This window comes from Chiloscyllium punctatum, chromosome 38 (assembly GCF_047496795.1).
Source record: "Chiloscyllium punctatum isolate Juve2018m chromosome 38, sChiPun1.3, whole genome shotgun sequence".
Taxonomy (NCBI): Eukaryota; Metazoa; Chordata; class Chondrichthyes; order Orectolobiformes; family Hemiscylliidae; genus Chiloscyllium; species Chiloscyllium punctatum.
In genome coordinates this window covers 16908279-16923261 of record NC_092776.1, presented here as the reverse complement: position 1 = coordinate 16923261, position 14983 = coordinate 16908279, and the positions used below count along the sequence as shown (strand labels likewise).

The 14983-nt window shown below is 44.0% G+C and overlaps 1 protein-coding gene across 2 annotated transcripts in view; it reads left to right on the top strand.

Moving 5' to 3' along the window:
• Positions 1 to 14983, top strand: part of pcgf6 (polycomb group ring finger 6) — a 90812-nt gene that overhangs the window by 33683 nt on the left and 42146 nt on the right. For both annotated transcript variants that reach the window (XM_072557295.1, XM_072557294.1), the window contains exon 8: positions 5773 to 5875. In XM_072557295.1, coding sequence (XP_072413396.1) covers positions 5773 to 5875 — 103 coding nt within the window. The remainder of the gene's footprint in view (positions 1 to 5772; positions 5876 to 14983) is intronic.

Below are 14983 nucleotides of genomic sequence, written 5' to 3'. Positions count from 1 at the left end.
ATGGGAACACATTCTCCCTGCATACACGATTCAGCCCAAACATGCTTTTGAAAACCTCCAACAAATCTCCTCTTAGCCTTCTTTTCTCAAAGGCGAACCACTCTGCTGCCTCACAGCACCAGAGACCCAGGTTCAATTCCTGCCTCAGGCAACTATGTGTATGGAGTTTGCACATTCTTCCTTTGTCTGCGTGGGTTTCCTCCGGGTGCTCTGGTTTCCTCCCACAGTCCAAAGATGTGCAGATTGGGTGAATTGGCCATGCTAAATTGCCCGTAGTGTTAGGTGCATTAGTCAGGGGTGAACGTAGGAGAATGCGTCTGGGTGGGTTACTCCTCAGAGGGTCAGTGTGGACTTGTTGGGCCGATGGGCCTGTTTCCACACTGTAGGGAATCTAATCTACTCTAACTTCTTCAATCTATCCTCATAACTGAAGTTTCTTATACTTAGAACCATTCTTATACATTGCCTCTGCACTCTCTCTAATGCACTCACATCTTTTCTATGATGTGCCCACAACTGTACAGAAGACAATATAGGTATCACTTCTATTCTAACACCCAGAATTAACATGAAGAAAACAAGGGTAACAGACTGTGTTCAAAGACTGCCACAGAGCAGATCAACTAGCAAATGCACTCAAGACAAATTCCAAGATTTGCCTGAGCAACTCCACCCCCTCCCCACCCCCCCCCCCCCTCCCAAATCCCCAGCCCCGACTTAAGTGAGTCAGTAGCTCATGAAATCTCATTAAACTTGTGAACACAAGGGATTACAATCACTCACTTTGGTGATCTGGTTTTAAACTGCCTCATAGGTGCTCCATCAAGAATTGCCTTGATGATTGCTTACATTCTGGTCAATCACCTTCCTTTCCTGGGACTGTGCTTACCTGGAATTTGGAAACTGCTCTCCAGCACATACCTATAGGCATAATTCAACTTTTTACCAACAAGTCAATTTATCAGTGTGCTCTAATCTTGCCCAGTGACCACAGCAGCTCCAAGTGCCCTTTCCTGAGTTCTATAGGTGCCTAAGGAGGCTCATGCAGCATGTCTCAATGACTGCCGCCCAGTGACCCTAACTTCGGTGGTCATGAAGTGCTTTGAAAGACTGGTCATGGCAATAATCAACTCCAGCCTTCCCACTCCTCTTGACCCACTCCAATTTGCCTTTCAGACCAACCGATCCATGTCAGATGCCATATCACTTGCCCTTCACTTGTCCCGAGAACATCTTGACACCAATAACAGCTATGTAAGAATCTTACTCATTGACCACAGTTCAGCCTTCAGCACTATTATCCCTCAAATCTGATTACTAAACTTAGTGATCTCAGACTGAGCCCCACTCTCTGCAACTGGATCCTCAGTTTCCTGACCACAGGCCACAATCAGTGAAGACTGGGGACAATATTTCATCCTCACTAACACTCAACACTGGAGCCCCCAAGGGTGCATACTCAGCCCCCTACTGTACTCACTGTAAACTCATGACTGCATCGCCAAATACCAACTAATGCCATTTACAAGTTTACTGATGACACCACCATAGTTGGTCGAATCTCAGATGACGACGAAACATACTACAGATGGGAGGTGGAAGGCCTGGAGAAATGGTGCACTCTGAACATCCTAGCTCTCAATGCCAGCAAAACTAAGGAACTCACTATTGACTTTCGGCGGGATGTTACTCATGCCCCCCTACACATTAACAGCACAGAGGTGGAACAAGTGGAGAGTGTCAAGCTCCTGGGAGTGGTCACTCCCAACAAGCTTTCTTGGACTCTTCATGCGAATGCACTGCTTACAAAGGCCCAACAATGTCTCTTCTTCCTCAGGCAGCTGAGGAAATTTGGCATGACGACAAATACCCTTGCCAAGGTATAGCCTTTATAGGTATGCCATCGAGAGCATTCTGTCTGGATGTATCACTACCTGGTATGTCAACTGTACCATTCAAGATTGGAGACGGTTACAGACAGTCACAAAGGCTAACCTCCCAACTATAGAATCCACCTATCTATTATTTACTTATCTATGCTACTTAACTCTGTGATCTGCCTGTATTGCTCGCAAGAAAAGCTTTTCACTGTGCCTTGGTACACATGACAATAAATTCAATTCAATTAATGGCAAGAACTGTCCACCTATTGTTGGGACTTCTTCCTGAATCCCAACAGACAGAACTACCTCGGTTTAATTCCCTACTCGGCAGTCCATCTAAATAACAGTGCAACTTAATATGGAGGAGAAAGTGAGGACTGCAGATGCTGGAGATCAGAATTGAGAGTGGGGTGCTGGAAGAGCACAGCAGGTCAGGCTGCATCCGAGGAGCAGGAGAATCGACGTTTCGGGCCTAAGATCTTCAGGGCTTCCTGATGACGTGCTTATGCCTGAAATGTCGATTCTCCTGCTCCTGGGATGCTGCCTGACCTGTGCTTTTCAAGCACCCCACTCTCAACTTAATATGTTTCTGTCTCACACCATGTCTTCAATCGACGTTTCGGGCAAAAGCCCTTCATCAGGAATAAAGGCAGTGAGCCTGAAGCGTGGAGAGATAAGCTAGAGGAGGGTGGGGGTGGGGAGAAAGTAGCATAGAGTACAATGGGTGATTGGGGGAGGGGATGGGGATTGGGGAGACTGGGCGCCTCCTAGCAGAGCGCTTTAGGAAACATCTCCGGGACACCCGCACCAATCAACCACACCGCCCCGTGGCCCAACATTTCAACTCCCCCTCCCATTCTGCCGAGGAAATGGAGGTCCTGGGCCTCCTTCACTGCCGCACCCTCACCATCAGACGCCTGGAGGAAGAACGCCTCATCTTCTGCCTCGGAACACTTCAACCCCAGGGCATCAATGTGGACTTCAACAGTTTCCTCATTTCCCCTTCCCCCACCTCACCCTAGTTCTAAACTTCCAGCTCAGTAACTGTCCCCATAACGTGTCCGGACTTGTCCTACCTGCCTATCTTCTTTTCCACCTATCCACTCCACCCACTCCTCCTTGACCTATCACCTTCATCCCCTCCCCACTCACCCATTGTACTCTATGCTACTTTCTCCCCACCCCCACCCTCCTCTAGCTTATCTCTCCATGCTTCAGGCTCACTGCCTTTATTCCTGATGAAGGGCTTTTGCCGGAAACGTCGATTTCGAAGCTACTTGGATGCTGCCTGAACTGCTGTGCTCTTCCAGCACCACTAATCCAGAATCTGGTTTCCAGCATCTGCAGTCATTGTTTTTACCATGTCTGCAATGTTTACCCCAACTGCTAGTATACTGTGGACTGCTCCGCAGTGATCCTTTAACTGTTTTGTGTATTCATGTTGAAAATTTTGCAACAAGGCCCATCCCAGTGTTCTTAAACAGGTTTGATGTACTGAGCAAGCAACCATTGAAACACTCAGTTCTCTGAATGTTTTAATTCACAGATTGCTGGATCTTACACAGATCAAATACAAGGTAAAAACAATGACTGCAGATGCTGAAAATCAAATACTGGATTAGTGGTGCTGGAAGAGCACAGCAGTTCAGGCAGCATCCAACGAGCAGCGAAATCAATGATGCTGCCTGAACTGCTGTGCTCTTCCAGCACCACTAATCCACAGATCAAATACAGACAACAAAAGGGGAATTTGTCACATAATGCAATTTGAAGTTCATATCACAGGGAGGGGTTTATGTCATAAAGATTGGGTTTTTATCATAAGATGCGAGTTTATACCTTGAATTAGGTTTTACATTGCAAGGCATAGGATTTATTTTGTGATTTGATGTTTATATAATAGATCAAATGTGAAAAGGGCATACAGTCTACATACAGCCACACAGTTAAATCTCCATTGTATAATTTTAGAACTGTCAGTATTATTAATTCAACAAAAATGATAGAATGTCAATTTAATCAGCATCACAATAGGGGAACACACTGCTCTTTGCAATCTGTCTATAAGGTTTGTTTGTGGTGTCGCACATCTGTACTTGCAGTCATGCCTGAAACAACCATTAGGTTATTAAAATCTGTTCTTGCAGTTCCTCCTTGCTATAATCCAGCTGCTGTCCTGTGAATCCCAAGAATTTCTGGGAGAAATAAAATATGAAAGCTGATCATGTGCTGATGACATTGCCCCTAAATCATGGACAAACTGGCGTATGTAGGTTCACTATCTCTCTCCCCCATTCTAGACTGACTCCTTACCCTACTGTAACATCCTCAAAGCTGGTGATTTTGCAATGACATTTTATTTTTATTCTTCTACTGTAATTGAGAGCAGGAGGGGAATAGAAAGATTAGATGTTGAAGTAGGTTCTCACTGTGCTGAAGTCTGTTTGAATTGAGAAATTATGTTCAAGAATCATTAAAACAACTGACCAGAAAAATTCATCAGTAACAAATTGAATCAGCGGCAAATCTGAACCCTGCAGAACTGCCTGCACCAATTTTAAAATGACACAAATGTACCGATATGCACAACAGCAATATTATTTTCATTATTTGGTTGTTTGCACTCTGTCTACTATCTAGGAATGAGGCTGAAAATCTGGCTGTGGGATTGAAATAGCTATAAAAAAGTATCAGCAATGTACAGAGATACTTCGGACTGTGAGGTTGGGGTGGGTGAAAGGAGTTTTCTTTAACTTTTCCTCTCATTATTCACTGATTTCTACCTCCCTCTTCTTTGCTGCTCACTGCTACTTCTATATAGTGACAAAGACACCAATTCTGCAATACTTCACAGAAGTGCTTTGCTAAAAACTGTTAAATTTTCAAACGAGCCCAAGGCTATGCATTTGTGCATTTATTTCCATTTGTGTTTAATTTTGTAACTTCTTTTTAGATTTATTCTAAAACTGCAGCAGATTAGGGTGTGTACTCTCATGGTTTCATGACTTGATTATTTATTCTTGTACGTGGGATGCATCTGGGGTTCACCAATCATTCTATAATACCAAAAAAAATGAACTTACAAATCCTTCAGCATGCTGACTAGTTATTATCCAGATGCTTTTCCTCAATGTAGAAACAGTGTGAAGGGGAGTGCTGATCACTGAGAATTCTGTCCTCCTCAGCTCCTGACGTAAAATGAAAGTATGGGGGGAATGAAATGCCTTGACAATACCACTCAATTATGATGCTGAAATCCACGTCCTGGTTCCTGTGTTAGATTTAATCCTTGAAGTTCATTTCCCATGGACTAATGGAATCTGTTCATTGAGGATATTGAAAGCTGAGTTAGACAAATTTTTATCCAGAAGGGAGTCAAGACTTATGGCGAATGGGTGGGGGCAGGGCAGGACAGGACAGTAAAATTTGAGTCCACGATTATATTATTATGACAGATTAGGCTGGAGGGACAGAAAGGTCTACTTCTCCTATTTCTTATATTCTATAATTCAATGTCTTTGTTATGTTTTGTAAGTATAATCAGATGCAAAATTTAACAATATGCTAGTGACATTTAATGGTAACACTATACATGAAGCATGTTGGATTTATGTGTTACACAAATCTAAAAGTAAGGGGTATATTGGGTGACTTTTGACTTAGCACTGTCCAAGACGAAGATACATTAATGTGCCTCAAGTGTACAGCAGGCTCTGTATGGAAGCTACTGCAGTTCTAGAGAGGATACATAATCCTAGTGATGAACAGTGTGTTAAGTATGAAATGAGGGCTTCTGGCATCTATTTATATACCAACAGAAGGTGGCTATTTTGCCTTTTAAATCTGTGCCTCCTTTAACTTCTAAGCTGATTACCTGTTTTTCATTCAGCCACTGCAAAAGAAATACATTCGTGTGTCAGAGGAGGCAACTATTCGACATGTTGAAAAGTTCATTAGAAAGAAGCTGGAATTGGACCCAGTCTGTCAGGTAGGTGTTGTGACCAACTTGGGAAAGTGCACTGATTCTCAAGCCCCACTACTCCTAGGTCACCCCAAAAGCAAATCCCCAATTTACCTGTCTGATGGAATAAAGTTAACAGAAAACACTGATCAGTTTCTTGTACTTCACAAGAATTACAATAATTACAATAAATAAAATTAAAAATCACACAACACCAGGTTATAGACCAACAGATTTATTTGGAAGCTTTAGCTTTCGGAGCACTGCATCTTCATAAAGTAGTTGTGGAGCAGGACCATAAGACACAGAATTTATAGCAAAAAGATGACGGTATCATGCAACTGAAATGATATGTTGAATAAACCTAGATTGTTGTTAAGTCTTTAATCATTAGAATGGGTTGCAGGTTTCGATTCATTAATATGTAAATCCCAGAACTTCTTTTCAGTCACATTCTCAATTTAACTTAAGGTTTATAAAAAAAGATGACATCTCAGCTCAGACAATGCGTTAAGGGTGTGAGTTTAGGGTCTATGTGTATCCCAATCTTCAGTCAGACTGGTTCTATATCCAAAGTGGAATTTACAAAATATTACATGGATTGTCTGCAGAGATTATGCATTTTTGAGCAAAATAGAATGTATCTGCAAATATAATTCTGCAAATTCAAATTCACCCCACAGACTTGTACATGTGTGCACATGCATGAGAGAGTGAGTGAGTGTAAGTGCACGTGAGAGAGCGTGTGTTTGCGTGTGTGCAATCTTGATAAAGTGTGTTTGTGTGTGAGTGTGATGGAGTATAGGCCTGTGAGAGGGTATGTGCGTGAATGTGAGTGTGGGGGGCTATATGTGTGTGTGTGTGTGTGTGTATGAGAGAGCGTGTGTATGAGTGTGAGTATCAGTATGTCAGTAGTCCGATGAGGGAAGGGGCCATATTGGACCTGGTGTTGGGAAATGAGCTAGGCCAGGTGGTAGAAGTTGCAGTGGGGGATTTGTTTCGGAATAGTGACCACAATTCTGTAAGTTTTAGAATACTCGTAGACAAAGGTGAGAGTGGTCCTAAGGGAAGAGTACTAAACTGGACCAAGGCTAATTATATCAAAATTTGGCAAGAGCTGGGAAATGTGGATTAGACATAGCTATTTGAAGGGAAGACCACAATTAATATGTGGGAGGCATTCAAAGATAGTGCAGGATAGGCATGTCCCTTTGAAAACAAGGGATAGGAAAGGCAAGATTCGTGAACTGTGGATGGCAGGAGAAATCGTGCGACTAGCCAAGGGAAATGTACATAAAGTCCAGGCAGCTAAGAACAAAACGGGCCTTGGTGGAATATCGGGAGAGTAGGACCAATCTTAAATGAGGAATCAAGCGGGCTAAAAGGGGTCTTGAAATAACTTTAGTGAACAGAATTAAGTAGAATCCCAAGGCCTTTTATTCATATATAAAAAGCAAGAGGGTAACTAGAGAAAGGGTTGGTCCACTAAAGGATAAGGAAGGAAGGTTGTGTGTCGAACCTGAGAAAATGGGTGAGATTCTTAATGATTACTTTGCATCAGTGTTCACTGAGGAGAGGGACATGATGAATGTTGAGATTAGAGATGGAAGTTTGTTTACTCTAGATCACATTGACATAAGGAGGGAAGATGTGTTGGGTAGGCTAAAGGATATTAAAGTGGACAAATCCCCAGGACTGGATGGGATCTATCCCGGGTTGCTGAGGGAGGCGAGAGAGGAAATAGCTGGGGCCCTGACAGATATCTTTGTAGCATGCTTAAATACAGGTGAGGTGCCAGAAGACTGAAGGGTTGCTCATGTTGTAGGGATATTTCAGGTAACTACAGAGCATTGAGCCTGACATCAGTGGTCGGAAAGTTGCTGGAGAAGGCACTGAGGGAGAAAATCTATTTATATTTGGAAAACAATGGGCTTATTAGTGTTAGGCAACATGGGTTTGTGCAGGGGAGATTGTGCCGTACCAGCTTAATGGAGGTCTTTCAGGAAGCAAACAAGTTGTTAGATGAAGGAAGGGCTGTAGATGTCATATACATGGACTTTAGCAAGGTGTTTGATAAGGTTCCCCATTGTAGATTAATGGAGAAAGTGAAGTCACATGGTGTGCAGGGTGTTCTAGCTAGGTGGATAAAGAACTGGTTGAGCAACAGGAGACAGAGAGTAGTAGTTGAAGGGAGTTTCTCGAAATGTAGAAACGTGACCAATGGTGTTCCACAGGGATCAGTACTGGGGCCACTGTTGTTTGTGATATACATAAATGGTCTGGAAGAGGGCACTGTTGGTATGATCAGCAAGTTTTCAGATGACACGAAGATTGATGGAGTAGCAAAAGCATAGGGAACTGTCAAAGAATACAGGAGAATATAGATAGACTGGAGAGTTGGGCGGAGAAGTGGCAGATGGAGTTCAGTCCAGACAAATGTGAGGTGATGCATTTGGTAAGTCTCTAATTCTAGAGCAAATTATACAGTAAACAGAAGATCCTTGAGAAAAGTTGATGAGCAGAGAGATCTGGGAGTCCTGGTCCACTGTACTCTGAAGGTTGCTGCACAGGTGGATAGAGAGATCAAGAAGGCATCTGGTATGCTTGCCTTCATCGGAGAGGGTATTGAGAATAAGAGCTGGCAGGTCATGTTAAAATTGTACACGACATTGGTTCGACCACATTTAGAATACTATGTACAATTTTGGTTGCCACATTACCAAAAGGATGTGGACGCTATGGAGAGGGTGCAGAGACAGTTTATGAGGCTGTTGCCTGGTATGGAAGGTGTGAGCTATGAAGAGAGGTTGAGTAGGTTAGGATTGTTTTCATTAGAAAAAAGGAGATTGAGGTCTACAAAATCATGAAGGGTATAGGCAAGGTAGATAGGGATAAGCTTTTTCCCAGGGTGAAGGATTCAATAACGAGAGGTCACGCTTTCAAAGTTAGAAGTGAAAAGTTTTAGGGGGGTACACGCTGCAAGTACTTTACACAGAGGGTGGTACGTGTCTGGAACACATTGCCAGCAGAGGTAGTAGAGGCAGGCATGGTGGATTCATTTAAGATGCATCTGTATAGATGTATGAGAAGGTTGGGAGCAGAGGAATACAGATTAGATTAGATTACTTACAGTGTGGAAACAGGCAGGTTTAGATGGTGGATTTGGATCGGCTCAGGTTTGGAGGGCCAAATGACCTGTTCCTGGGTGTAAATTTTCTTTATTCTTTGTTCTTTATATGGCTGAGGAGCTGGTGCAGGGGCGAAGAGTTCACATTTTTGGGTCATTGGAATCTCTTCTGGGATAGAAGTGAACTGTATAAGAAGGAGGTGCCTGCGTTGGACTGAGGTGGACAAAGTTAAAAATCACACAACAACACCAGGTTATAGTCCAACAGGTTTATTTGGAAGTACATCTTTCGGAGTGCTGCTGCTTCATCAGGTAGCTAGTGGGGCTGGATCATAGGACACAGAATTTGTAGTAAAAGATCAAAGTGTCATACAACTGATGTGATATATTGAACAAACTTAGAATGCTGTTAAGTCTTTAAGTTGAATGCATTTGCAGATACATTCTATCTTGTTTAGAACCATACAATTTGTAGGCAGTCAGTCCGTGTGACATTTTATAAATTCCTACTTTGGAAATAGAATCAGTCTGACTCAAGGTTGGGATGCAGATAGATTCTAACCTCATACCTTTAATGCAGTCTGAGCTGAGATCTGAGATGTCACTTTGTTTTTATAAAGTTTCAAGTTATCATGGGACTGTGACTTGAAAGAAGTTCAGGGATATACATACTAATCACTCAAAACCTTCATTCCCATGCTAAATGATTGAAGACTTAACAGCAATCTAGGTTTGTTCAATACATTGCATCAGTTGTATGACACTTTGATGTTTTACTATAAATTCTGTGTCCTATGATCCTACCCCACTGGCTACCTGACAAAGGGGCAGCGCTCCAAAGGCTTGTACTTCCAAATAAACCTGTTGGAATGTTCTTCTCGTGTCTGTGTGGGTTTTTCTGGGTGCTCCAGTTGCCTCCCACTGTCCAAAGATGTGCGGGTTGGGTGAATTGGGCATGCTAAATCGCCAATGGTATCCAGTGGGTATGTCGGTTAGGTGATATAACCATGAGAAAAAAAGGGTTATGGGGATGGGTCAGGGGGTGGGTCTGCGTGGGTGCTGTTTGGAGGGTCGGTGTGGACTTGATGGGCCGAATCGCCCTGTTCACCCATTAGGGATTCTATGATTCTATAATTCTATGTTTTTCGTCCAACTATAAAGAAGATACTGCTGTTTCTAGGACTGTGGAGTGATGTGAACCAAGGGTCTGTGAAGAACACCAGGCAAAAGTGATCATACCAAACGGATTAGATTAGTAATGAGTACAAGCAAGGGACAGTCTAAAGTAGAACTTCTAAACTGGAAATGAACTAACTTGAATTTGATGAAGAGGGATTTAGGCAAAGACTGATAGGGAAAAAGACTTAATGGAACATTGGATGATATGTACATAGAAGATATTTCAGATTTTTTTAGGTACACTCCATCAAGTGCAAAAAGATAGGAGAACTAAAACCAAGTCTCCTTGTTTCATGATTGAGTTGGGTAATATGATGAAACAAAAAGGGGGGGTTCATGTTACATGTTCAATTGATTTTGTCACTGAGGGGATAGATGTTGTATAATGCCCCAGTGCTGTTGTTCTGTTACTGTATGTTGCAGAGAGGAATCAGATGGTGTGTTTAACCCCAGTGCCATTTTTCTTAGTTATATTAAACCAAAGACAGAGGAGCAGCTCTGGAAAGCAATTGCATATAAAACCAAGCTATTCCAGTTTGCATTATTTCTTCTGTCACTAAAAATAAGACAGGTGGGTCCCTTATGAAGGTCTGAGAGGAAGAGAAGGCTGCCCAGGAGTTTGAATTTACTCCGGGTCCACGAGCTTCAGACAAAGAGACTACTTTTTAAAAGACCAATACAGAGAGTACACACTCCAGGAGATACTTGGCTTTGTTGTGATAGATCAACTAGGAGAAAGTGAGGACTGCAGATGCTCGCGATCAGAGTCAAAAAAGTGTGGCACTGGAAAATCGCAACCGGTCAGGCAGCATCTGAGGAGCAGGAGAGGGATTCCTGATGAAGAGCTTATGCTCGAAACGTCGACTCTGCTGCTCCTCGGATGCTGCTGACCGGCTGTGCTTTTCCAGTGCCACACTTTTTGACTTTGTTGTGATAGAGGCAATATTTATTTAGATGTTTCTCTTTCTCTATACTCTCATATTTTCTTCCATCTCTTTCCATTTATTTCAAACATTTTTACTTTAACTTTTTTTGATATTTTTCCATTCTCTTTCTCTAATTTCTTTTTTCTCTCCTTTTTGATACATCTCCATCTTTCTCCCATTATCTCTCTCTCTTCATGCCCTTTTACTTTTCTTTTTTCTTTCTTGTTCTGTCTCATTCTTTTTCTCCTTTTCTGTATATTTCTTTGCATTCTTGTCATTTTTTCCTCTGCCATTATTTTTCTGTTTATTTCTCCTTTTTTTCTTTCTCTCTCCTTTATCTTCTCTCTCTCATTTATTTTAATGTCTGTTTCCTCTCTCTCTCCCTCTATTATTTATAGACAAATTCTGTCCAATTCAGGAAGGTAGCCTCCCTCTCCTTGTTTCACATAATTCAGGAGCCACATCTATTCAGTAGCTCTCCACCTAATCTCCAGGTGCCATTTGCAGCCTCTCCAGTAAACATGTACTGGTTTATATAATTAGCTTTCGATCTTCCTCAGTGATTAAGTGCTGCCTCATCTGCAGGCTTGTGCTGCTTTGCAATTATTTACATAAATCACACATCTGAAGGTTACTCAAATGCTCAAGGGACTCCCGCATCTGCCAGTGTGGCGAAGATTTTTAAAAATGATCATTTAATACATAAAAAGATGCAAATTAACAGCATGTCAGACTGAGTCCTGAAGTATCCAGGTACTGAATGACAGTCCCTGCAGTGAAGACACGAAGGTAGATCATCCACAAAATGAACTGCAGTAACTCATTAAGATTTCTTCAACAGTATCTTCCAAACCTAAATTTGAACATACAAATTGGCAGAAGGAACAGGCTTCGTTCAGGTCAATAGAGATACCTGTTCTGCCAATCAGTATCTGATCTAATTATTTCACATGACCACCTACCCTGATAATATTACACCCCCTTGCTTACAAATATTAAACTGTGCCTCAAAAATAACTGCTCTGACTGCCTTTTAAGGAAGAGAGTTCCAAAGACTCAGGACCCTGAGGAACAAAAACTCCTTACTTTAGCTTAGGAATGGAAAGTTATTTCCTGATTAGTACCTTTGTGATTTTACTTTATGTGTATTTCATTACTCTGTGAAGTACTGTTTGCTGACCATAATGTTCCAGACAATGGTGAGCACAGAGCTGTTGCAGGGAGTTGCTGAATGTCAGATCAATGCATCTCTTTAAATTGCAAGACCCTGTCTCAGTGACCGATCTTTGAAGAGGCCATCTTCGATTGACAGTAACAAATGAGAGGGCCCCACTGACAGACTTTGAGACTGTTAGTCTGAGTGCACCCACTGCCCTTGATTGGGAGTTGGATGCTAGACAGGGCACAATGGAGTGCCTTAAAATAATAAAAACAGAGATGCCACAATAAACCAAGCTTTGTATAGTTTAACTTCGTTATCTAAACATCTAGAGCAAGCAAATGAAGCAGATGGTGGAAATCTGAACCAAAAACAGAAATTGATGGAGAACCTCAGCAGGTTTGGGAATATCTGTGGTGAGAAAGTAAAGTCAATGCTTTTTCAGAACTGCCTTAAAGCTACCAAAAGCTTCCTTAAAAATAAATTTGTTTTGAAATTAAACCCAATAATTGAGTGAAAGTAAAGCACGATGAGGATAGACAGTCCTGGGAAATGATCTGAAAGTTGTACAAAATAATTCACTACAATAGAGTCATAGAGGTGCGCAGCATGGAAACAGTCCATGCTGACCAAGTTTCCGAAACTTAACTACTCAAATTTGCCCGCGTTTGGTCCATATCCCTCTACTCCCACTCACTGAGGACGAACGATCAGTCCTCAGCAAAGGACTCCCTTCATCCCCTCCGTCCACGCATCAATGAATTTAATACACGCCGTGACATCGAACACTTCTTCTGTCGCCTCCACCTCCGAGCTTACTTTCACAATCAGGACTCCCGCCCACCTTCCGAGGACCCCTTTGCCCACCTCCAACACACTGCATCCACCTGGACACCCCGCGCTGGCCTATTACCTGCCCTCGACCTCTTCATTTCCAACTGCCGCCAGGACATTAATCGCCTCAACCTGTCTACCCCCTTCCCCCACTCCAACCTCTCACCCTCACAACGCGCAGCCCTCCAATCCCTCTGCTCTAATCCCAACCTCACCATTAAGCCAGCGGATAAAGGGGGCGCAGTGGTAGTCTGGCGCACTGACCTCTACACCGCTGAAGCCAAACGCCAACTCGAGGACACCTCTTCCTACTGCCCCCTCGACCATGACCCCACCCCCCATCATCAAACCATCATCTTCCAGACCATACAGAACCTCATCACCTCAGGAGATCTCCCACCCACAGCTTCCAACCTCATAGTCCGGGAACCCCACACTGCCCGGTCCTACCTCCTTCCCAAGATCCACAAGCCTGACCACCCTGGCTGACCCATTGTCTCAGCATGCTCCTGCCCCACTGAACGCATCTCTACCTACCTCGACACTGTCCTATCCCCCCAGTCCAGAAACCCCCCACATACATTCGAGACACCACCCACGCCCTCCACCTCCTCCAAGACTTACGTTTCCCCGTCCCCCAACGCCTCATCTTCACCATGGATATCCAATCCCTCTACACCTCCATCCGCCCTGACCAGGGCCTCCAAGCCCTCCGTTTTTCCTCTCCAGGCGTCCCCAACAGTACCCTTCCACCGACACTCTCATTCGTTTGGCCGAACTGGTCCTCACCCTTAACAATTTCTCCTTTGAATCCTCCCACTTCCTCCAGACCAAAGGGGTAGCCATGGGCACACGTATGGGCCCCAGCTATGCCTGTCTCTTTGTTGGCTATGTAGAACAGTTGATCTTCCGTAATTACACCGGCACCACTCCCCACCTCTTCCTCCGCTACATTGATGACTGCATTGGCGCCACCTCGTGCTCCCGCGAGGAGGTTGAGCAATTCATCAACTTCACCAACACATTCCACCCTGACCTTAAACTTACCTGGACCATCTCTAACACCTCCCTCCCCTTCCTGGACCTCTCCATCTCCATTAGTGACGACTGACTTGACACTGACATTTTTTACAAACCCACCGACTCCCACAGCTACCTGGATTACACCTCTTCCCACCCTACCTCTTGCAAAAATGCCATCCCGTATTCCCAATTTCTCCGTCTCCGCCGTATCTGCTCCCAGGAGGACCAGTTCCACCATAGAACACACCAGATGGCCTCCTTCTTTAGAGACCGCAATTTCCCTTCCCACATGGTTAAAGATGTTTTCCAACGTATCTCGTCCACATCCCGCACCTCTGCCCTCAGACCCCACCCCTCCAACCGTAACAAGGACAGGACGCCCCTGGTGCTCATCATCCACCCTACAAACCTTCGCATAAACCAAATCATCCGCCGACATTTCTGCCACCTCCAAAAAGACCTCACCACCAGGGATATATTTCTCTCCCCACCCCTTTCCGCCTTCCGCAAAGACCGTTCCCTCCGTGACTACCTGATCAGGTCCACACCCCCCTACGACCCACCCTCCCATTCTGGCACTTTCCCCTGCCACCACAGGAACTGTAAAACCTGTGCCCACACCTCCTCCCTCACCTCTATCCAAGGCCCTAAAGGAGCCTTCCACATCCATCAAAGTTTTACCTGCACATCCACTAATATCATTTATTGTATCCGTTGCTCCCGATGTGGTCTCCTCTACACTGGGGGACTGGGCGCCTCCTAGCAGAGCGCTTTAGGGAACATCTCCGAGATACCCACACCAATCAACCAAACCGCCCCGTGGCCCAACATTTCCACTCCCCCTCCCACACTGCCGAGGACATGGAGGTCCTGGGCCTCCTTCACCGCCGC